This window comes from Ursus americanus, chromosome 11, assembly GCF_024610735.1.
Source record: "Ursus americanus isolate L20-20 chromosome 11, mUrsAme1.1.p, whole genome shotgun sequence".
In the NCBI taxonomy this organism is placed as follows: domain Eukaryota; kingdom Metazoa; phylum Chordata; class Mammalia; order Carnivora; family Ursidae; genus Ursus; species Ursus americanus.
The window spans coordinates 64152372-64176792 of NC_142137.1; the positions used below are offsets into that span (position 1 = coordinate 64152372).

Below are 24421 nucleotides of genomic sequence, written 5' to 3' on the forward strand. Positions count from 1 at the left end.
TTTGACATTTAAAATTATTAAACAGTTAATATTAAGTGGAGGTTTATTTCAGTGCTCAAAACATAATATAGTAACACCCAAGGTTAATGAAAATATTTTGATCTAGTAGATAAACAGCATATAAATCAGAGAAATATGATAGCACATTTTACACATGACATTATTGCATATAGTGTTATCAGCAGCTTAAAATACAGTATTTAACTCCCCATGCAGTCATTGTGCTAACATACAAAACAAGTTGCCTGGCTTGTATTAATCTTTGACTTTGTAGCATTGTAGAGAGTGCCACAGGACTTAAAAAATTAGCAAGTAAATAGGACATGATCATGATAAGAATCTCTGTGCTTCACTTAGCTTACTAAGGATCAAATATAAGGTAGTGTTTATATAAAAGTGATTTTTTTAAAAAGATTTATTTATTTTAGAGAAGTGTGCACGTGAGTGTGGGGCAGGGAGGGACAGGAGGAGAGGGAGAGAGAATCTTAAGCAGACTCCCTGCTGAGCGCGGAGCTTAAGGCTTGATCCCCCCACCCCAAGATCATGACCCCAGCCAAAATCAAGAGTCGGCCTTCCAACCAGCTGAGCCACCCCGGTGCCCCTAGAAGTGATTTTTTTAAATGAAAAAATATATTCACAAATACAAGGTCATAGTATTGGAAGACTGTTCTAAGAATGTACAATTTCATTTATAGCTATTGAAATCTTTGAGTTAAAAGAAGTAACTCTTACGCTATTTTATTTTTGGTCTTTTTTTTTTCCCTGTGTAGGTTTCATGCCACCTCCAGTTCCACCACCTGTTGTACCACCACCCAGCATTCCACCAGTGGTACCAACATGTGAGTTTTCTACTTGGGGAATTTTCTTTATTCATGGCAGTGTTAACCTGTTGATTCTCATTCTTATGAATCATTGTTAATTTTTTTATTATGAATGTTTTAGACAAGTACCTTTTTTGGTTAAATTATTTCTAAAAAATTATTATTATATGATAGTCATTCGATATTCAGATTTGCTGTTGTCTCAAAATGTCATTTATAATTGGTTTTAGTCAAAAGTCAAAGAAGAGTCCCCAGATCATATTTGGGTGTTTTTTTTGTTTTGTGTATTTAATGTCTTAATATAGGGCAGTCCTGTGGAGACCTCCCTTTCTTTTTTAAGCCTTTATATCTTTGATTTGTTGAAGAAACAATCCACTTCTATATGCAAGATTCCAAACAGTGGATTTGGTTGTACTTCTTTTGGCATCAAATTTGTTCCTCTGTCTTCTGATTTTTCTGTACATAGGAAGTTTTTTAGCTCCAAAGGTTTGCTTAGAATCTGTTTCAACATTTTTAGCAACAATATTTAAGTGGTTGGGTGCTGTAGACTTGATATTACATCACATCAGGAGCCATGCAGTTTCTTCTCACCCCACTTTCAGTGGTGTTAAGATGGATCAGAGCATGCAGATAATGGAGCCTGGTCATTAAAAAAGTCTCCCTTCGTATTTTCAACTGATGTTTTCATCTACTGATCATTATTGCTTTTTAATCTACTTTCCATTAGTTGCAAAGTGCTAATCTTTTGCATTTTATAATTTTTCCACATTTCTTACCTAGAATTTTTCTATTAAAAAAACCTTTCTGGGGCGCCTGGGTGGCACAGCGGTTAAGCGTCTGCCTTCCGCTTGGGGCGTGATCCTGGCGTTATGGGATCGAGCCCCACATCAGGCTCCTCTGCTATGAGCCTGCTTCTTTCTCTCCCACTCCCCCTGCTTGTGTTCCCTCTCTCGCTGGCTGTCTCTATCTCTGTCGAATAAATAAATAAAAAAATCTTAAAAAAAAACCTTTCTTACCAACTAGTAGTATTTAGTTATCTTGAGGTACATTTGTACAGGAGAACCATGGTAGATGATAAGTTCTCGTTACTAAGTGCCCCTTTTTCAGCTAACGAGTTTAGTTCTACGGGTATTTCTAGTAATATCTAGTGACTGCAGGGGAAGAGGCTTTTTCTTATTTCTCCTTCTCTTTCTCTCCCTTTCCTCTTCATCTCTTCTCCTTCATTTTCTTTAGTGTTTATGGAGTAATAGAATTTTATTTTAGAGCAGTTGCATTCAGTTTTCTTTTTGAAGTTCAATTTGTTTTATCTTTAGACAGCAAGACCTTTCATAGTTGCTTCTCTATTCTTTTGATATGACTACATCAGTTTTTGGAGAGCTTCATAGCTTTCTGTCCCAATATTGGTTCAGAGGACTTTTTTGTAAGGACAGTATATGTGACAGAGAACTTACCTATTGATAATATAATCCATTTTCCTTATATTTATAAACTCTTTACTTTCGTGTTCAGACAGGATTAGGATCCTTCTTTTTTGTTATTTTTGGTTATTTAGGAAGAATTCTTTATTCTTCCTAAAAATTAGGAAAGTGCAGCATTCACAGAGATTCATCCTAGAATTTACCTCCCAATGACATCTTTAGTTTATTCATTTTAGAAAACCTGGGATCAGTTGAATGGAGAAAGAGAAATACAGCCATGTGTCAGGTACTCTCCTAGTTGCCGACACTGTCTTGTTTAATTCTCATAATTCCCATACATGATGGCAGGTGGTTTTATTCCTATTTTATAGCTCCATTATGTGCTAACAGTGTGTTCAGGTAAATTGGAGTTAAATGTGAGGATAAAACAGTTCTTAAAATTCCCAAGTAAATGATGTAACTGTATTGTGACATAAACTGAACTAAAAATTCTGATGGTTTGGGGCGCCTGGGTGGCACAGCGGTTAAGCATCTGCCTTCGGCTCAGGGCGTGATCCCGGCGTTATGGGATCGAGCCCCACATCAGGCTCTTCAGCTATCAGCCTGCTTCTTCCTCTCCCACTCCCCCTGCTTGTGTTCCCTCTCTCGCTGGCTGTCTCTATCTCTGTCAAATAAATAAATAAAATCTTAAAAAAAAAAAAAAAAAGAAAAAATAAAAATTCTGATGGTTTAATTGTGATTTTTATTTTCCTCTAGTTCTGTTTTTTAACATATGAATGACATACACTTAGGGGGTTTTTCTACTCATTCTTTAAAATGGAATGTTTATACCTTTTTATTTGTAGTCTACCTCCTCTTCTTAATGTGATGGGTTTCTAACCTCATTTGATAAGAAGTAGTGAATATAAGGACCCTAGTACATTATAATTAAGCACATTTGTATCATTATATGTATTTGTCAGTCTGAATGAATCATTTCTGTATATTCAGAAATTCATGTACTGACATTCTTGGAAATTATGGTTTGTTTTTTTTTTTTTGTATTGGAATTTTCATTGTCAGTACTGGTCCTTATTTTACTAAACATTTTTTATGAAAATATTTCTAAAAATTATTGTTTTCCCTTACTAAAAAAAATAAAGCTTTCTAAATGTAATTTAGCCTTTTCTTGATGACTTGTCATTTTGAGCATCAATTATTGTATAATGTGTGCTAGGTAGTGATGTCAATAAATGAAGCAGTCAAACTGTAAGAAGTTAGTTTTCATTATAAATAAAAGAGAGGGACCAGAAGAGAATTCATGTATGTCATTGGTAACTGAGTAGTCTTACCAGACAATTGGGGAGAGAGGACAGGAAGCCATTTAAAACTTCAGCAGAGCCAGTGTTGGTCATGGTTAATATTTTTAACTTAGCACATGAATTGCTTGCCTGAGTAAATCTGAAATATATTTTCTCCCTCTTTAAACAGCTTTAGTGCAGCCACCATTATCCATGACTCCAGAAACTGTCAAAGATGTTGGATTTGGTGGTCTTGTTTTGCCGGGTGGTTCTGTTGCCAGCAGTCTTGCTACTTCTACTCTTCCAGCTGGAAATGTTTTTAATCCTCCAACTAAACAAGCAGACCCTGAAGAAAAAGTACCTCATCTTATAGACCACCAGATTTCTTCTGGTGAAAATACCAGAGCAGGTAAAACAAATGAATAGATTCCCTAGAAATACATAGTTAAATCAAGCACTACTTCTCTATATTGGTGTTTGATTCTGAGATGCCACGCATTTGTAACCAGTTTGAATATTGAAGTGTTACAGTGTTTAAAAAGAGAATGCTGTCTCCTAGAATTTCTCTTTGAAAAAAGTGGGCATTCTATTCAGGATAGTAATAGATTTTGGCACCTTTCTTTTTGGACCACTACCCCTCCTTTTTTGGGCCTGTTGGGACTGCTTTAATGTGTTGGTATCAGAATACAGTTGCACAAAATATGTATACTTAAAGATAAGAATGAGCAAGTATTAGGTGTGAATAACTTCTATCCGGTATTCTCCAACTAGGTCTAAAAGATAAATATATTTGAAAGTAGCAAGTTCTCTTTTATGGCACTGCTGTTAGTATATTAAAACTTGTTTGTACTTTAGAAACATTTTTGTTAAAGGTGGAGAGTTACTATAATACTTGTCATTTTTAAGTGTTCTATGTAAAGATTTTTAGGTAACACCCCACTTAGGTTTTAATATTTAAATTTTACTATGCATGGTATTAATAATTTTAATTTTTGTTTAATATCTAGTGTATCTTGATCCTTCTGGGATACAAGTAGTTGATTACCTCTAGGCTCAGTAATTATAGCATTAGTAATTACAACAGTTTCCTTTTTATATCAGAATGATTTTTTTGTGTGTTATTTTTCCTCTTTCTGTTTTAGTGATTCCAAATGATATTCCAAGTAGCCCTGCAATTTTAGGAGGACAGCCATCAAATGTGACAAGCAATTCTGGAATTCTGGGAGTCCAAAGACCAAATGTATCGAGTAATTCTGAAATTATTGGAATCCGGCCATCTAATGTTTCCAGTAGTTCTGGGATTATTGGAGCCCAGCCACCAAATATTCTAAATAACTCTGGAATTTTGGGACTACAGCCACCAACTGTGTCAAGTAGTTCTGGACTTCTGGGAGTGCTACCCCCAAATATCCCTAATAATTCCGGACTTATAGGAGTACAGCCACCAAATGTTCCAAATGCCCCCGGACTTTTGGGAACACAACCACCAGCTGGGCCTCAAAATTTACCCCCTTTAAATCTCTCTAGTCAAAGGATGCCCACAATGCCAATGTTAGACATTCGTCCAGGACTAATACCACAGACGCCTGGACCAAGATTTCCTTTAATACAGCCTGGAATTCCACCCCAGCGGGGAATCCCTCCCCCATCGGTACTTGATTCAGCTCTTCATCCGCCTCCCCGTGGTCCTTTTCCTCCAGGAGATATTTTTAGTCAACCAGAAAGACCTTTTCTAGTTCCTGGAAGACAAAGTGTAGACAATGTTGCTAATCCAGAAAAAAGGATACCACTTGGGAATGATAACATTCAACAGGAAGGAGATAGAGATTACCGGTTTCCTCCCATTGAAGCCAGGGAAAGCATTAGTAGACCTCCCCCGGTGGATGTTAGGGATGTGGTTGGACGGCCTATAGATCCAAGAGAAGGTCCTGGAAGGCCTCCATTAGATGGTAGGGATCATTTTGGAAGACCTCCTGTCGATATTAGAGAGAATCTTGTGAGGCCAGGCATAGATCATCTTGGTCGAAGAGACCACTTTGGCTTTAATCCAGAGAAGCCCTGGGGGCATAGAGATTTTGATGAGAGAGAACATCGGGTTCTACCTGTCTATGGTGGTCCAAAAGGCTTACATGAAGAAAGAGGTAGATTTCGGTCTGGAAACTATCGATTTGATCCTAGAAGTGGTCCTTGGAACAGAGGATTTGGACAAGAAGTTCACAGAGATTTTGATGACCGCAGAAGACCCTGGGAGAGGCAAAGGGATAGGGATGACAGAGATTTTGATTTCTGCAGAGATATTAATGGAAACCGTCTTGGACGAGATAGAATTCAAAACACCTGGGTCCCCCCTCCTCATCCTCGGGTTTTTGATTTTTTTGAAGGGGCCACTTCTCAACGAAAAGGTGATAACGTGCCTCAGGTTAATGGTGAAAATACCGAGAGACATGCCCAGCCACCACCTTTACCAGTACAGAATGATCCTGAACTTTATGAAAAACTGACATCTTCAAGTGAAATAAACAAGGAGAAGAGTGACACAGTTGCTGATATAGAAAGTGAACCAGTGGTAGAAAGCACAGAAACTGAGGGGACATAATCATCACTCAGTAGGTAAAAGATACCTTTTGTAAAGTTGTCATCTCTCTGTAATAGATTAATGGCTGACTGGACCATAGTTGTTCACTTTTGTCTGCCAGAATTAAGTTAATCTGATGTTCATGTTCACCTTTCTCTTAAAATAATTGTACAACTGACTTGTATAGACATTGTTCTTAATATGAACATGGTAGGTAAACATTTTTTTATTTTTCTGATAAAATATAAATGTTGCCCCCAGATTCTTTTAACTTCAAGGAAATGAATAACAGCTTGTCAGAGACTTCCTATGGAAGAAAGAATTTTTTAGATACTACCATTAGGTTGGATATGGTAATAGATATATTTCAAAATAGCAAGTGGTGGTATATCTTATCCATATCTTTAGGCTGCTGCAGAATTTTAAGGTAATAGACAAAGCTGTGATATTTTATGCAAAGACTGGCTCTAGATATTTGAGGAGCACAATACAGAGATTTTAAAAAGTGATTTTGTAAAATCTACACTATGGTCTCTGTTTCTCCAAAGTAAGTGTTTGTGATTTGTTCCTCATACTGCAGTGAGTAAAAAAGAAAAAAGAAAAAAAAAAGAGAAAACATAAATATTAAAGTACGTTTCAATGTTGGGTGAATTTTGTTTTTAGATGCCAATAAAACTTATTTGTTTGATAACAGTGTTCTAGGAATTGTATTTTTTTAATCTACAAATTCTTAAAACCCTGGATCATTAGCAGCATGTGCTTAGTTGTTGCAGAAGTTTTTTATTACTCTTAATAACAACAATGAAGAACTGTGTGGTGGAAAAACATGTACTCTTTGATATAAAAATCATGCAGTCTCATTAGTATGTATGTAATATATGTATATATTTATTGTGTAAGTCATACGTAGATTTTTCTGTTTCTCTGTATGTCTGTCTTCATGTACATACAGAGAAAAATAGTTGATAGTTTAGATAATAAAATATTCAAAATCAGATAGAAAATTAGAGAAATTTGGCTAGTCGACAGTGCTTGTAGTCAAAACTCTTCTTAGCCTTTATGAAGGTAAAATAAGAACTATTGTAAAGAAATGTATTGGCCGTTTGGCAATTCTTTTAATGTAGTTAGGCATGAAGCCAGAGTTAGCATGGAGCCAAAATTCACATGAATGCTTGCCTTGCTTTGTTTCACATTATATTTGCTATTCTGCATAGATAGTGCTAGTACTAAAGTACTTACTGGTCACTTGCCTGAAGTGAATTTCTTAATTGCACAGAATGTATAGAGGTGTTGGTGGATTTAAAAACATTATATATATCAGGAACAAAGCATCCACCATGTGTTTTGTAGGCACTGTTCAGATTAACCTCCAAGGTAAACTGAGTAGCAGAAAAATTGGGGATTGGTTTTCTATTTATTTATTTATTTTTGCTTTTAATTTTCATTTATTTGCTGTTTGTTTTTCCTTTGGGTTTTACATATGTATATACATATATATAAAACCATTGGTGTTTTTTTTGTTCCTAATGAAGGCTTTTATTTGGTCCTATGAATAGACATTTTTGTTCCCTGTGCATTCCCAACTATTCATCTTATTCATCATTTGCTCTGTTTCTCTAAAATTCTTAAGCTACGTGTGTCAAGCCTGCCCAAAGTAACGATAGAACACACCATCTGTTTAGAATTGGATTGTTTTTGCTTACCTCTTGATGATCTAATGGGCTATAAGAGTTTTATGGATGGTTCCTGGCCAAAAAATCAAGTCATTTCTTCTTATAGGTTCTCAACAGGAATAGTACATTATTTGTTTTGTTATGTGAAAAAGTGTCTACGAGTGGAAATTGGGTGTTTATTTCTACGGTAATTCAGTCCGGTAATTTGAATTGATTTCAGTCTTTTCCTTAGGAAAACAAGAGAAACAGTGACATTGGTACAAAGTATTAATGTGCAGGAATGATTAGCCTTGTTCTTAAGGAACTTCTATTGACTGGGATTTCAAACTCCTTTAGTTGCATTTACCATTATTAAAATTAAGTGACATTCACTTGGATTAAGTAGCAATACAAATGTAAGACTTTTTTAGTGACCTTTGATCCCAAGTTTTTTATCACTGTTGGGCCTTCATGTGCAAACTTGAAAACAAAATATATAAAAGTATTGCAGTGCTTCGAAGATTCTGGTGGTGAAAGTTAACCTAATCAGTTGTCAGTGCTGTATCTAGAATCCCATTTTGGGAGTGTGGAACACTCTGAAAATAGTTGAAAAAAATTATGTGTACTTGTTCTCACTTTGTTCTTACTTTGTAGTATAGTATTTAAGTGAAAGGATGTTACTCATCCTCATACTGAATTTCCAAAGTTGATATACGTTCGCCATTTTTTTAAATAATGGAGAGAAGTTAATTATCTTACTTTAAGTTCGACACAAGACCTATCACGTTTTTGATGCATTTGATCCCAGTACTGTCCCTAGAATGCTAGCCATTAGAAATATGCAAGGAGTAACCTAACCACTTTAATAAAATTGTTCAAAGTGCTATAGGCAGTATCTACAGTAGCCACCAAATCAATAATGCTTTGATTTGTGATATATTAGAGAATGATATGACTCTCTGAGGTATTCGTAGACTACAGTTTAAGTAGATACTACTTTTTAAATGTTTTTTTTTTGTCTTTAAATATCTCATTAAACATTGGCTTCTATTTGTAGCATAAATACATATAATGCACTTTGATCATTTATATTGCAGTTAGAAATTTATTTTACAGCAAAGTAATCATTATTTGTAGCATATTGTACGTGGAATGCTAAATTTATTTCAATACATAGGATGGACAAATGCTTAGCATTGGGAGACAGAATAGTATAAAATTATTCACTTTAAACTCTGAAAATGACTTCGTATATTTGATAAATTTTTTCATTATTGAAGCTCTTATATTCTTACTAGAGTTTCTTTTGTCCTGATAATTTAGTTGTTTCATTAAATTTATTGGCCATTTTCACTCATATAAAAGATTATAGTTTATGGAGCTACACATTTAAGGTTGTTTTGGGGGGTGGGTCAGTTTTGTTACATTTAAAAAGTAAAAGTTACCTCTTTTAATTTGAAAAAGTGTTTTTTTTATAAACACCATAGTTCATCAGATCTAGGGTGCCATTGATTGTGAGAAGTAACATTCAGGAATAAAAAATGTTTCCAGTATGACATGCCAGTGATTATAAGACCCATCCTAATTCAGAAATGTTAAAATGTAAAGTGTCTTAGAATTAAAGAAATATGGTCTCCATTATGAATTATATATATATAATCCCTTATTCATTAAGTGATTTAAAGAACATTTTGATGTTTGTCATTGTATATATTTTAGATGGGCACAACTTTAAAGAAAAAGAAAATTTTAATATTCGATTAAAAATAATTTTGTTATACCTTATGTGCCTTTATTATCATTAATCGGGTGCTATATTAATAAAATGTCTTAAGGGCTTTTAACTCAGAGAAAGAAAACATTAACATTTTTCTCTTTAAATATTTTACATAATGTAGAAGAAGAGAAGCAAGTACCTTTATATTCATTTTTTAAGATAGGCAAAATTAAAAACTAAATATTTGTAAATAGTCATAAATACTGCAGTGTGGCAGAGAACTATAAATGTTTCCTTAATTGAGGATGCTGTGGTTTTATATAAAACATCTTTTAAACTATAAGTTTTAGGCACTAAATTTTTTGTTTTCCACCTCTGAAGAAGAAAAGATTACTTTTTAATGGGAGATTTCAAAACAAGATACTTTGGTTTAGAAAAACTTTCTGAAACTAGAATTCAAAATTAATGGCCCAGATTGTTTTCTTTGTGTGTGTGTGGGGGGGGGTTACTTTAAATAGGGGCATACATATTGAAAGCAATTTGAAATACACCCGAGTCTGTGATTCTCAGCCAAGAAATGTATAACAGAATCACCTGTTGGAGCTATTTGGAAATGTCAGGAGGTTGAGGGGATGTGACCACAGACTAATACAGAATCCCCTGGGGAGATACATATTTTTATACACATATACACAGACACACACCCCTCCCTGGGTGTATATATACTTTTTAGATCCCCACATACCACCACTTCAGATAATTTAGAGCATGTAAATATTTAATATACCATGCACTTGAGATTCTTTAAAAAATAATTTAAGTAAAATACTTTGGTGATCTAAAAATAACTTCTAGTGTTTCAGTAAAGTTTATACTTAATTTGTGGCAGTTGGTGTTGGAGTAAGAATAAAAAATAGGGAAGTCATTATCACATGGTTTAAACTCATTAAAGCATTAAGCATTAATCTAAAAATGAATTAAAGCAAAGGGATGGAAGGAAGCATATGAAATGGTTTTATAGGAAGTATTTTTCACTCAAGTAAAACTTTGTTATAGGATACCTCAAAGAAAAATTTACTCGGATCATGGTATTAAATGCTTTGATTATAGAAAGGGCCCTTTGGGACAAAATTGGCGAGCATTAAATTTATCAAGGACTAGCAGTGTTACTAGTAGGACTGCTTAGACGTGGGTTGCACATCAAAAACCAATGCAGATCAGTGGTTTATTTTGCAGGAGCTTTGCTCAGACATTTTTCTTCCACTCGATTTAATTCTCCGCTCTTTTCAGGGTGGTCTTTTCATTCTGTATGTACACTTAGAATTACTTGGCCTTGTTCTAGTCACGATATAGAACGAATATTCTAAGTAATTTGTAAACTGTACATAGTAGGTCAATGGGTAGAATTGTGCTAACGGGCTAACTTTATATTGTAGAAGTGATAGGTGCTTCGGATAGTAGGATGACTTACAGTGATGGAAGCGGAGGGAGCTCTTATGCACAGAGCTCACTAGTAGAGAGTAAACTTGGAGCTTGTGACTTTGAGCCCAGGATTAATGAGAACTAGATGAGTTTAATGAGTCTATTACACTTGTGTGGCAATGGCAGATATGTAGCACTTGGTTGACCTATGTTGTTTGTCCCTCTCGAACCTCCATGGGCAGCTATCACTATTTTGTCTTATTTTTCTGCCATTCTCAGAATTCTCAAATCCTTCTCATCATAGCACTCCAGCCTCCTTTTTGACCCTTCATTTCAGGCAAGGACTGTCAATTGGACAGAACTGTGTTGGAAGCAGTTTGCTTCCCCTTGGCTTAGTGATTTCTGAGGTCATTTCTAGCATTTAAACACCTGGAGTCTGTGAAATAAATTTTCTCTTCTGTAAAAGACCAGTTGAGGAAGCAGGAAGAACAAAGGGAGTGACTAACAACATTGGAACTTTTTAAAGAGACCACAGATTTCATTGTCATTAGGTTTTCAAAACCATCTTTAACATTTGCTAGATATATGTCTCTAGACAAGTTACTGTATTTCTAAGCATTTTTTCTTATAACTGTTATAATTTGCAGGGTTACACTTTTTAAATTATTGATAATAATATTAGCTGATATTTAATGACATGTACTGTGTGACAAGAACTGGGATGATTTTATTACCTGTATAAACCTCATGACAATCTTGTAGTATTAATATTTTAATACCTATTTTACTAACGAGAAACCTGTCACAGATTTAAGCTATTTCCCAAGGTCACACAACTTGTAAATACTTGAGCAAAGATTGAAACCCAGGTTTATTACTTTGAAAAATTAGTGTGTACCACCTACTAAAGTGCCAGACATACATGGCAGAGACTCACAAACGATTAATTCCTCTTCTGTTTAAAAAGCAAATAAGTTTGTCCAGAAAACCATACACTTGAACAGCGAATCAGTCTTATCCTTGTAGGGTAAGGCTGCATTTAAACACTAAACTGAACTTGTGTTTTCACTGTTAAAAGTATATGTGGGCTATCTTCTTTTCCTATAGCTAAACTATCACTTCAGCTTCATTTTCTTAGATTCTGTTTTCGGGATTTGGGTTTTTCTTAAGATTATACCATGTTATAATATTGTTAACTTTCTTAATAACATGCTATTCTGGAGGCAAGTTTCTGTTGCACTATTAAATAAGATTTCTTTTTGATGACAGCTTTCCTCACAAATAAAATATCAAAACTTATTTATTTTTTAAAATGTTTTCATACATATAAAAACAGAGCCAGTGATTGCTTGCAAATTTATATTTTAGGTTGTGGCTTTGGCAGCTCATTTCTAAAATTTGGCATTTATACACTGTATGTATAGCCCAAACTTAGTATTCAGTTTTCTTGTGTATAAAACTCCTATATTAGGAATGTTCCATGGCTTGAATGAAGTTAAATATGTAAAATTGTCTTTACACATAGTAAGCATTCAGTGTTAGTCTTTATTCACCACTTGAATTCAAGTAGTTCAAGAGCCTAGCTCTGTTGTCTTTGGTGGCAGTGGATAATTTGCAGTGATTTTTACTTTACTTGAATATATAATCTGATTCAAGGTTTTCTTTCTCTTCAAGTCTTCTGTTCATATCACTAAACTTAGGTTCTTATAAGGTTTAATCTGTAGCCTGTCATGGTGCTGGCCTCTGATCACCTTTTCCAGAGTCTTTGGAAAGGTGACTCTAAACATTGTGGCCATATTACTGGCTAATTCACATGTCAGGGGAACATGCTTTGTGAGTTATACTTCTATTTCTACTAATCTTGTCAAAGGTCATTATTATTTTGCTTATGTTATTATTACATGAAATAAAAAATTCCTGCATTTGAACAATGACTTTTTAATAACAGGAGTCTTGTGTTTATTACTGAACTTGGGTCAGTTTGCATATTAATAAGAATATTAGTAAATCAGAAGACTTGTGTTGAATAAAATTAACCTTTGAAAGTATAAAGGATAAACTGTTGTTTAAGAATTGATCTTTCTTTCTGTGATAATTGAAATTACTTTGAACCTTTTTAAAAAGGAGAAGGTAGCATTTACAGTATCAGGAAGTTCTGAAAAGCATCACATCTTAGATACTGTGGTCATACCCAGGATAAGGATTTAGAGATTTCTAAGTAGTTAAACCATTAGGGCTTAATTTAGGACAGTGATTTTTATAAATTTACTTAATGATATTTTAATTATAGCCCTGTGTTATTATTTTCTGAATTGTTAGCCAAATGACCACAGGTTAAAATGCATTCTCATTACATGGAGAGAAAGGCTTGTGGGTGGAGAGACTTAACATTTTTTACCTCTGTGTTGTGGACATTGTACATGATTTATGTTCAGAAATACACTGGTAGGATTTGTTATCTCTCTTTCTTTTTTTTTTTTTTTTTCAACGAATGAAGACGCAAACTCAAGTCCATGGTTACACAGGTTTTATTTGCACAGGTGTTTGACCCCAGGTTTTGCTGACTATGAATCTATGCTTTTACTTTAAAAGATGCTGTTTTGGAAAGGTAGATTTTAGTTCATGATCTGTGTAATTAGTTTCCTGCTGTAACAACATTACCAAAAATCAGGGAGCCTAGGAGAGCAGAAACCTACTCTCTCACAGTTCCGGAGGCTAGAAGTCCGAATCAAGGTGTTGGCAGAGCCCCGGTGTCTCTCTGAAGGCCCTAGAGGAGAATCCTTCCTTTCCTCTTCCAAATTTCTGTCAGTTCTCAGCAGTCCTTGGTGTTCTTGACTTGTAGATGCGTCACTTCAATCTCTGCCTCTGTCGCCAAATGACGGGTGGTCTTCCATCATGTGTCTTTATAACATCTCTCTGTGTATGTCTGTGTCTTGATTTTCCTCTTACAAGGACATTGGTTATGTTGGATTAGGAACCTAGTCAGTATGATGTCATCTTAACTAATTACATCTGCAGTGACCCTATTTCCAAATAAGGTCACATTCTGAGGTACTGGGAGTTAGGACTTCAACATATATTTTTGGAGGACACAATTCATACAACAGCCTGTGACTGAATTCTCTAACTATTTAAGATCTAAGTAAACAGATCTTGAAAATTTTAGAATACACACAGTAGGAAAGGTAGTCGCGTTTTAGAGTGACAAAACACATCTTTACAGAATTCCACTTTTATTTTGGTTGTTAAAACAAGCATTTAAATCCCTAATACAAGTATTGTAAGCCATTAAACACAGTAGCACTGCCTAGCTTTTTATATGAATTTGTAATGCCTGTAACACAAAAGTTAATTTCTTCAGTAATAGAACTAAAAGAATTTGCAAAGAAAATCCAATACTATTAGTATTACATAGCAAAGAATCTATTGCGAATTATTCTTGCATTAAAGAAATTGACTTTAAAAAATGGAGGTTTTTAAAACTTTATTAAATACAGCTACCGTGAAAATTGCTGTGTGTCTTTCCATTTCACTTCTACTGTTTGTATCTTTTAAATAGGATTAGCATTTTCTGTTTTGTCTACTCACTAACTTTTCCCCTAAAGTGACATGACTATCACTTTGCCATTTCAGTGGGTTTTTTAGAAATTAGTTGTTTTTTTTTTCTTTTAAAGAATTTATTTATTTATTTGACAGAGATAGAGACAGCCAGTGAGAGAGGGAACACAAGCAGGGGGAGTGGGAGAGGAAGAAGCAGGCTCATAGCGGAGGAACCTGATGTGGGGCTCGATCCCATAACGCCGGGATCACGCCCTGAGCCGAAGGCAGAAGCTTAACCGCTGTGCCACCCAGGCGCCCCTAGAAATTAGTTTTTTATTTCCCAAATAAATGACTGGTTTGTTCACTATTTTTATTTATCTAGTGTTACAACCTTAATACATTTTCTATTTTTTCATAGAATTAGCAGAATTTGTATTTGATCAAGTACAAACAACTTTGTATTGGTTGAAATCTAAATTATATTGAATATATGGGTCTTTACCAAATAGGTGTCTTAAAGGCCCCTGTAACTTTACAGAAATTTGGACAATTCTCTTGTTTTTTATTTGAAGAACACCAAAGCGCTTACAACACTGCCTGGCATGTCATACTACATAGGTGTTCACTGTTGTAATTGTCAGTAATGGCCAATGGAGACTTTGGGACATGTAAATCAGTGTTGTGTTAGTTGCAAATAATTAAGAGACTATTTGTACAGATCTGAATATTCAAAATGGGGGAGGAGAGGATAGGACAGGGAATGGAGTTTTGTGTGGTTTTGGAGCTTTATAGGTCGTCTCAGGCTTTTTCTTTTTTTTTTTAAATAACTTCCTCGACCTATGTTTGATGTATTAGGCTAGTGGCAAGCGTCTTACTGGCCCAAGTGGCTTGCCTGTCATGGAGAGATGGCTGTGATCTAATTTCAGAAAGAACTATTAGAAAGCTTCCTATCTTTGATTAATTGTTTAAATATGTCCAGGTAGTAATAATTTAATGGTTAAAAATAGTATTCCTGGTTTTTTTTTTAATTCAATAAAGTAGGAATTCAAGTTTTAAGAGTAGATTTTCTTCCCCATGGAACTTGAGAAGGGCTGACTCGTTTGAAATGAAAAAAAGATCTACACTTTCCCATGAATACATTCATGCTAAAAAATGTTGTTAATCACTGAAAATAAACTAAATACTTCCTTAAATTGTGTCTGACTCAATCCATTGTATGGGAAACCACATTTAGAAAAATGATTTTCAAATTTGTTATTAGATCTCCTTATATGATAGAGAATTTGAAAAACATTTTATCCCAAAGTAAGTCTGTCAGATAAAATTTGAGATCCAGGAGATTATCTATTTGGGGAGAGAAGTAAAGTTACTTAACTTTTGCTAATTCTGGAATCTCTAGTCACCCATAGTAGCCAGTTTAAGAAGATACAGTAAGGATCTTGATTCCATTGGCAATCACAAAATACCACAGTAACTGCAGTTATCTCTACTTTCAAATGTGAAGCAGTAATTTTTTAAATTAGAGCTTTATAAAAATAACAGCTAGACTCCTTAGGGGATAATATAAAATTTAATTGTTACCTTGATATAGAAAGCTAATTTTGGAATGAGGCAATCCCTTAAAATGTCACAGCTCTAATCTTTCTTTGCCACCTTGGTTATTTTATTTGTTGGACCAAAGCTATAGATGTAGGACTTTACATGGAAGGGTCTGAGTACATAATATACCTGCCCCCAAATTCACAATTCAGAGCCTTTGCTTTATTAAGCTGTGTATTTAAACTTTTCTTCATAATACAGCTTTTATACTCTGGGCAAGTGAAATCAGTAGTTCGCATTTTAATGAGTGGTAGACTAAGGTTGATTTCCAAATTAGTATTAGTTTTTAAAGGGTGAAAAAAATGGCTTCCCTCACTCCAAAACCAATTCTGTTTGATAGTAAAAGTAGGGAATCTCTGGAAATGGTCGTGCATGAAGGAAGAATTTTGATGGAGGGTTCACCTGAGAAGCTATGGGGATAAAGGCACTAGCCTTTAGAGCTCATGAACCTCTAGCTATCTAAGGGTTATAGACAAGGTTATGGCCTTGATTCTTTCTAAACCACTAAACATCAGATGGAAAGGATTTGAAGAGTTACAGGAATAGTAGTGTAACCAGATCCTGAAAACAGTCGTGATATCTAGGTTCAGAGAATTAAATGAGGCTGACACTTTGTGATCAGTCATTAAGTCCTTTGAGGTATAATTTTCTCAGTTTTTCCAAAGGAATACTTTGCTACTTTTCCCTTCATTCTTGGCAGTTTAAATAGCTCTCCATTTCTTTATGTAGCTCTAAGTGTCTTTTTGTCTGATGAGAAAAAGTGATCATAGGGCACTGCCTTTTGTTGGGTTTGGCATCGAGTATCTCCTCAGGCACCTTAAACAGAGTACTTACCCTGGCAGGAAGTGGTTGAGCTAGGTTGACTTTTCTTGGTAAATATTTTTGTTGTTGTTCAGTGAGTAGTCTGCCTTTACTTTTGTTTCTCTCTTGGCTGTTGACCTTTTTAATTTGACATTTCGAATAGTTTCTAACCTAATACAGCTCATAATTGGAAATGCATGTGTGAATATGCACTCATATTCACACACACAAATACACACATGTCACATACCTTCTCAAAGAACCTTTAGCAAATGTAGATTTTCTTTTGATCTTTTTGTGATGGCACTTGAGTATTCTGTCAGGAATCAGACAACTTTGACCAGTATCTTTTCTTCCTCTGCTTTGAGTGTCACATCTCCTTACCAAACATGTATTTCTTTAGGAATTAGATCTTTAAAGTCTGGTGTTTTCTTATCAGGGCCTACTCAGTCTTCATTAGGAATATGACTCCTTTAACTGCTCCAGTAACCAGAAACTAATACTAAATGTATACTCAGTACTAAATACATTATCGGAATGAGGGCAAGCAACAGAGCCACCCGTATATAGTTCTAAAGCAATAATATTAGGGCACCTGGCTGGCTCAGAAGAGCATGTGACTCTTGATCTTGGGGTTATCAGTTTGAGCCCTATTGTTGGGTGTAGAGATTACTTTAAAAAAAATCAGTAATACTTCGGACAGCTGGCTAAAAAAAAAAAAAGTACTAGCACTAGATCATTTTTGATTCATCTTCTGACTATTACAGCCTAACAATACTCATTTACTATCCAATGCTCTTAATGTCATCAGTACTATGGTTCACCTTGTGAATTAGCTTCAGCTTCTTTCTTGGACCAGGTGAGTCCAGAGCTGCGAAATCAGTTGAGGCTGAACAGGACTTGAGCTTTTTTTTTTTTTTTTTAACATTTTATTTATTTGACAGAGACAGTACGAGAGGGAACACAAGCAAGGGGAGTATGAGAGGGGGAAGCAGGTTTCCTGCTGAGCAGAGAGCCCGACGTGGGTCTCGATTCCAGGACCCTGGAATCATGACCTGAACTGAAGGCAGATGCTTAATGGCTGAGCCACCCAGGCGCCCCTGAACAGGACTTGAGAGAGGAGCCAGAGGTGTGCAGCAGTGACAGTGACCGCAGTAGGGCGGGCGTGCGGCCCTGTTGGCCTTTGACCAGATGCTTTATGTTCAAGTTCAAACAGAGACTTTTCTTCTTCTGTTTTCTCTTTTTCCTTTATGGGCACACTCTTGGTGGTTCTAATTTATGAAAAGTTTATTCTAAATTTGTTATCAAATTGATAAATTCAAAGCGAAGTACTTTATTTCGTTGAGCCAAGGTGCCTAGGATTGATTCATGGAAATAAAGATGGAATGTTTGGCTCATCATGTATTAAGAGTACATATTTGAAATGCCAAGCAGTAGACCTCTTGGGATGATGTTTAAAAAACAAACAAAAACCCAGACATTTATCTGGTTTTGGAATTTAGCCCAGGAAAGAAAACCCCTTGGGTCCTTCTGCTGAGACAGCCTGATGTACACCCTTGAGCCCTCTAGTAAATGAGAATTAACAGCATTCCCAATGCCTCTGTGCCACTATAATTATTCCTACAGCTTTCTGCTTGCTAAGCATAATAAAATTTGGAATTTACTTTGTAGCAGAACTGCTAAAGCCCTAGCACCGTTGCTTCTAACTTTCTCATATCTTTCTGATCTTACAGCTTTCATCTGCAATTAAAAATCTTGTAAGCCATAGGAGAGGGACTCGCATATTTTAGGATGCCTTTTTAACTATAACTTGCACGATAGGAAGAACCTGGAGCCTAAGGAGAGTTAACATTGTAATACTCATCAGTAATGGAATTTGTTATCTTCTTGTGCTACAGTACTCTAGTTTTTTGTTTGTTTTTTACCTAGAGCAAGGTTAAAAAAGAAGGTATACCAACATTTCCCTCCCCCGGTAGACACATACACTTTTACACAGCTATGATAGATACCATTAATTAAGCTATCCCAGACTCTTTCTTGCTAAGTCCCAGATTTTCCACATTTCTCCAGGCAGCCAGTTAACATTAGACCTGAAACCTCTTCATCCTGGTCCTGAAGGATTTGACCACTTAAAATTGTATGCCTTTCTTCAGCAGTGGTTCCAGTGTCTTCCTTTCACTTGGCAGTGAACAGTTTTTCACTTCTTAAGGTGATGTTCTGTGATGTTATTTTACATGAACTGTAAGATTATTATCCTGTCTTTATCTTCACTGGCCTTGAGATGCAGTCTAATCTTGCATAAGTTAATGAATTAAATGTTTTGTTCTGAATTCTTCAAGTATTTTTAAAAATAGGAGTATAGATAAAATGATTTATTCGCTTTTAATTTTATAGCTGTCATAATGCCCTCATTATATTTTGGCCTTATTTCAACTCTTTATAGGGAAAAAAATCCTCAATGAAGATGTTAAATGGGATAATTCTATCTTTTGCCATTTGTTTTAGGTTGACTTTAACCTTGTCGATAAAATTGTTTTCCGTTATTATTAGAAACATGCTAATGACATTTGAACCCAGTTAATTTTTGTTTCATAAAATTAAGTTTTATCTTTAGAAAATGTTAAGGGGACAGTTACTGAATTTTCACATTAGAGGAGGAGGTTTTATAAGGAAACAGAATTGAAAAGAACTCAGAGAATGGAATTGGGATTAGTACATTTGCATTATTTCTCAGAGAAAGTAAAGCTAGTGAGAGGCCAATACAAAGGTTGTTTAAGAAAGGAGCAGGAATTGTTTAGCACCTGAATAACCCAGATTTCTTTCTGAAATGAAAAGGTGAAGTTTTACATCAACCTTTCATGTTTGTGTAATCCAAGTACGTTAGAATAAAATATTTTAAGATGATGGGTGATCATGTAAATCAATGCCTACGGCCTTGTTGACTTTTTAATACTGAGCACCCTCAAAAATTGGATCCATTTTGTTTATATCAAGAAAAATAAAAGCAGTTTCAGAAATTTGTCCACTTTGGAACTTGACTGAACTCTGTCTCTGAATTGATTGAAGTGTCTAATAATCATATTTGCCTAATGTTAGCTTTGAAGTAATTTGATTTAGTAACATGCAACCATAAAGAGTTGTTTCTTTATGAGTCGCTTAAGACTTGAGCCAGATACTGAAATCCTTAGATTTGTTGACTGTAATTGAATTATATTATGTCTAGACTGCTCTTCAACTATACTTATATTGTCTTTCTTAATTCTTATGCTTCTTAGCATGTTTCCAAAGCACATGGAATTTCCATTTCTTTTGGGAGGAATAGACATAATCTCACAGCCTTTGGATTAACCCTGATTGCTGTATGAACAAGTTTTCCCTAAGTAAACTCTTTTACTTGCTTGGTTGTAATCCTAGATACCATTTTGTAGTGAGGTTTTGGATAAAGTGCATAGGATTTTCCTGATATCCCCACTATCAGAAATCATATCAGAGGCCTCAAGTGTATAGATCAAATTGCAATTAGAGATACACTTAAATGATGTTCACATTGGTCTTTAGAATATGGAATTTCAGCTTCTTTCATCCTTTGATCAGTCTATATCACAGATCCAAAAGTGAATCCAACTTGAATTTTCTTTCAAGAAATGGGTAACAGATCCAAAAGCACTTATTCAATATTAATATCGGTTTCGGATGGTTGCAAAACCTAAAGGAGTTCTGTTTAGCTAGATAATCATAGCACGATTATAACCAACACTGTGGTTTCTCTCTAGTGGTTTCTCTCATACTCTTGAACATGTGCTTTTGTTGAGGTTTATTTAGTACAGACAAAAATCTTTGCCTGTTATATCTGGGATTATTGTTTTAACATATTCTAATGTGAGATACTTGTGTTGAGATGCATTTGGTCTCTTGAGGAAGATCTTGCTTAACGCCAGTCTAGTTCTGTTAGCTACACAGGAAGGTGCTTCAGTAAGTTTATGGATCCATGAAAAAGAAAAAATAATTCTGGGGCAAGTTCCCTATTTTTTAAAGGATATTTTTAGGAGTTTTTAAATTATTATTATTTTTGTATTGTATTGTATTTTAGAGAGGGAGGGGGAGAGACAATCTTAAGCAGTCTCCACATCAAGCCCATCTTGGGGCTTGATCTCCTGACCCTGAGATCATGACCTGAGTCGAAATCAAGAGTTGACGCTTAATTGACAAGCCACCCAGGCACCCTGTTAGGAGATTTAAAAATGAGATAAATTTCTTTGCAGATCACTTTCCTTGGTAATGTTGACAAACACTGGCGTTATTCTTGTACATGTGGTCTCTTTTCCTTGGTATGAGGGCAACTGCTTAATCTGTAATGTGAACAAGTACACTTTTGACATTTTCAGGAAATTACAAGGTTATTAAAACAACCAGATTTGCAAGTTGTGAAGACTGTATTTAGAAGATAAAATTTAAGTGAGATGGCTAGTTCCAGTGTCTTCTGACCAGTCATTTGTGACAGTATCCAGCAATGAAGCTTTTGGGACCCAGATATAAATATTAATTTTTCTTTACACAGAGCATAAATATAGTGTAGATTAATAATCCAGAAGCATATGAAAATTAGTATGACGGTTTTTCAAATGTGATGACTAATTTAAAATCCCAGATTATATTACTTTACTTTTGCATCTTACAACAAAAATGTGTTGATTTTAATGGGTTGGATTTGGGACAAATATAGAAACTTTCCTACTAAAGACTTTACAAAATTGTTATAAAATTGCATATTGAGGGGCCACCTGGCTGGCTCAGTCGGTGGAGGATACAACTCTTGATCTTAGGGTTGTGGGTTCGAGCTCCACGTTGGGTGTAAAGATTACTTAATAATAAAATCTTTTTAAAAATTGCATATTCAGGGGGAAAAAAGATAAGTTTTACCCCTAAATTTTTGTTCTGGCAAACAAGAAGATGGTTCTTTTAAGAGTCAGAACACTTTTTTAAGCTGATCCAATTCCTTAAATTGTTAAGGTATTTTAGTAAAGATCCTTCAGTGTAATCCTCAAGCTCAGGTTCCTTTCTTGTACTACCTTCTGGAGAACTCAGGGAAATACACTGCTTTTCAAGCCTGGGAGAACAGAAACATTTCTTAAGACAGTTTGCTTTCCCTGGTTGCATGCCTCTCCCACTCTCCACAGAATCATCCCACAACTTTTCCACTCCCCAGAAAACGTGCCTGTTTCCCCTCAGCAGAGGATCTTCCTCTTTGCTACTGGTACAGCTGGTAGGTGGGAGCCACTTTGTTTCAGCCAGCCTTCTCTAAGCGTACTAAAAGTCATCTGGTCTCTGCCTCTAGACCATTCGTTCTCAACGAGGAAGATTTTGCCCCCCTCTTTTCCCCAGGAGACATTTGGCAATGTCTGGAGACATTTTTGGTTGTCATAACTGGGGTGGGGTTGGGAATACTACTGGTATCCAGTGAGTATTAGGAGCAGGGATGCTATTAAACATCCTACAATGAATAGGGCACACCCCCCGCCCCCCGCCATGACAAAGAATTCTCTCTCCAAATGGCAAAAGTGCTGGGGCTGAGAAACCGTACTGTAGTCTTAGGAGCAAGTGTCACTCCTTACCTCTTTCCTGTATTCTTAACCTTTCCTTCTTAAGATTTTCCTATTAATGTGCTCGTCTCTCACACTTAGAAAAAGGAGGGTGCTCTTGACTTTTGTTCTTTTTAGTTGCTGGTCTCCTTATTCCTTTATAGGAAGATTTTTGGGAAGAGCGTTTCATTTGTCTCAATTTCTCTCTTTTTTTTTTTAGATTTTATTTATGAGAGAGAGCATGCGCATGTGTCGGGGGGAGGGGCAGAGGAAGAGAGAGACTCTCAAGCAGACTCCCACTGAGCAGGGAGCCAGACACGGGCTCGAGCTCACAACCCTGAGATCATGACCTGAGCTGTAACCAAGAATTGGATGCTCCGCTGACAGCTACCCAGGCGCCCCATTTGTCTCAATCTCTTCTTCCTTTTATTCCTCAGTGCACTGTAGTTTGCTTTTGACCCCACCAATCCGCTGAAGTTGTTCTTTCTAAAGTCCTCACTGACAGGCTGGACCCTGATCTGTTCACCTTTTCCTGGTGTCCTACCAATCTCTACCATAAACAGCGTGTTTCAGCAGTTTGCCATAATCTGCAGCTCCTCCGGAGCGTGTCACTGCTTGTCTTGCTGTTTCTTCTGCCTGAGGTGGGATCTTCCTCTTCTCTGCTGTGCGGACTCCTGTTCATCTTCAAGACTCAGGGCAAGAGCTGCGTCTTTAACCTTTTCTGCTCTCCCCTGGAAAAGTAGCCATTCTCTTCTTACTGCCTATCTTTATTACAGTACTTTGTGGTTATAATGCAATTACTTGTTGACATGTTTGCTCTTCAGAGGCCGAGATCAGATCTTATTTACGCTCCTGGTGAAGTGCCTGAATCAATACACACTAAGTAAAAATTTGTTGAAAGAATAAAAAAAGATTTTTTAAAGATTTATTTATCTGAGAGACATTATGTGTGTGCAGGCACGTCCCAGGGGGAGGGGCAGAGGGAGAGAGAGAGAGAATGGGAGAGAGAGAGAGAATCCCAAGCAGAGTCCATTCTGGGCTCAGAGCCCAACTCGGGGCTCAGTCTCATGACCCTGAGATCATGACCCGAGCTGAAACCAAGATTCGGTCGCCCAACCAACTGCACCACCCAGGTGCCCCAGTTTTTAATTTTTTTTTTTTGGGGGGGAGAGGGAGAAAAATTTTTTTATTAAAATTATTTTTGGGGGGGCGCCTGGGTGGCACAGTGGTTAAGCGTCTGCCTTTGGCTCAGGGCGTGATCCGGGTGTCATGGGATCGAGCCCCACATCAGGCTCCTCTGCTATGAGCCTGCTTCTTCCTCTCCCACTCCTCCTGCTTGTGTTCCCTCTCTCGCTGGCTGTCTCTATCTCTGTCAAATAAATAAATAAAATCTTTAAAAAAAATTATTTTTTTGGTGAGAGAGTATGTGTGAGCGGGGGCAGAGGGAGAGAGAGAGAAAATCTTAAGCAGGCTCTACACCCAGCATGGAGCCCAATACAGGGCTTGAACTCAGTGACCTGACATCAAGACCTGAGCTGAAACCAAGAGTCAGATGCTTAACCAACTGAGCCACCCAGGCACCCTAAGAATTTTTAAAAAAATTTGAAGAGTAAATAAACATTAAAAAGAAATCAGAAGAGTCCAGAAAGATCACTGAGATCTGAAAAATCTGTCCTTGGCAACACAAAGCCTTAGTTAGACCACACAGAATTTCAGCATCGCACTTGGAAGCTTGTTAGAAATTCAGTCTCAGACTACTGAATCAAGATCTGCATTTTTTAAAAGCTCCTCTGGTTATTTGTAGGAATGATAAAATTCAAGAACAAGGCTCCAGTTCATTTCTCTTTTCCCCCCAAAATGTGGGTTTTCCATATGTTCAAATGGAATACATAAATATTTTTGATGTTTGTAAAGCTTAGAATAAGTACTTTCATAATTCTATTTCTCGTGGGACAGCAGTTAGCAGAGGCCCTATGGGATACTTATTTCTAACAAGAAAGGGGAGATCATTTTTTAA

At 36.1% G+C, this 24421-nt stretch overlaps 1 protein-coding gene across 12 annotated transcripts in view; it reads left to right on the forward strand.

The window, feature by feature from the left end:
* SCAF8 (SR-related CTD associated factor 8) overlaps positions 1–24421 on the forward strand; it is a 219365-nt gene that overhangs the window by 75596 nt on the left and 119348 nt on the right. For 7 of the 12 annotated variants that reach the window (XR_006780957.2, XR_015726150.1, XR_006780958.2 and 4 more), the window contains exons 19-21: positions 771–839; positions 3710–3928; positions 4662–6129. Coding sequence is in view for 6 of the 12 variants with exons in the window: in XM_045805398.2 (XP_045661354.1) it covers positions 771–839; positions 3710–3928; positions 4662–6115 (1742 nt within the window). In the remaining 6 variants the exon portion in view is untranslated. Of the gene's footprint in view, positions 1–770; positions 840–3709; positions 3929–4661; positions 13369–24421 lie in introns of those variants that run through there. The other 5 variants (XM_045805401.2, XM_045805402.2, XM_045805400.2 and 2 more) reach the window with 1 other exon arrangement.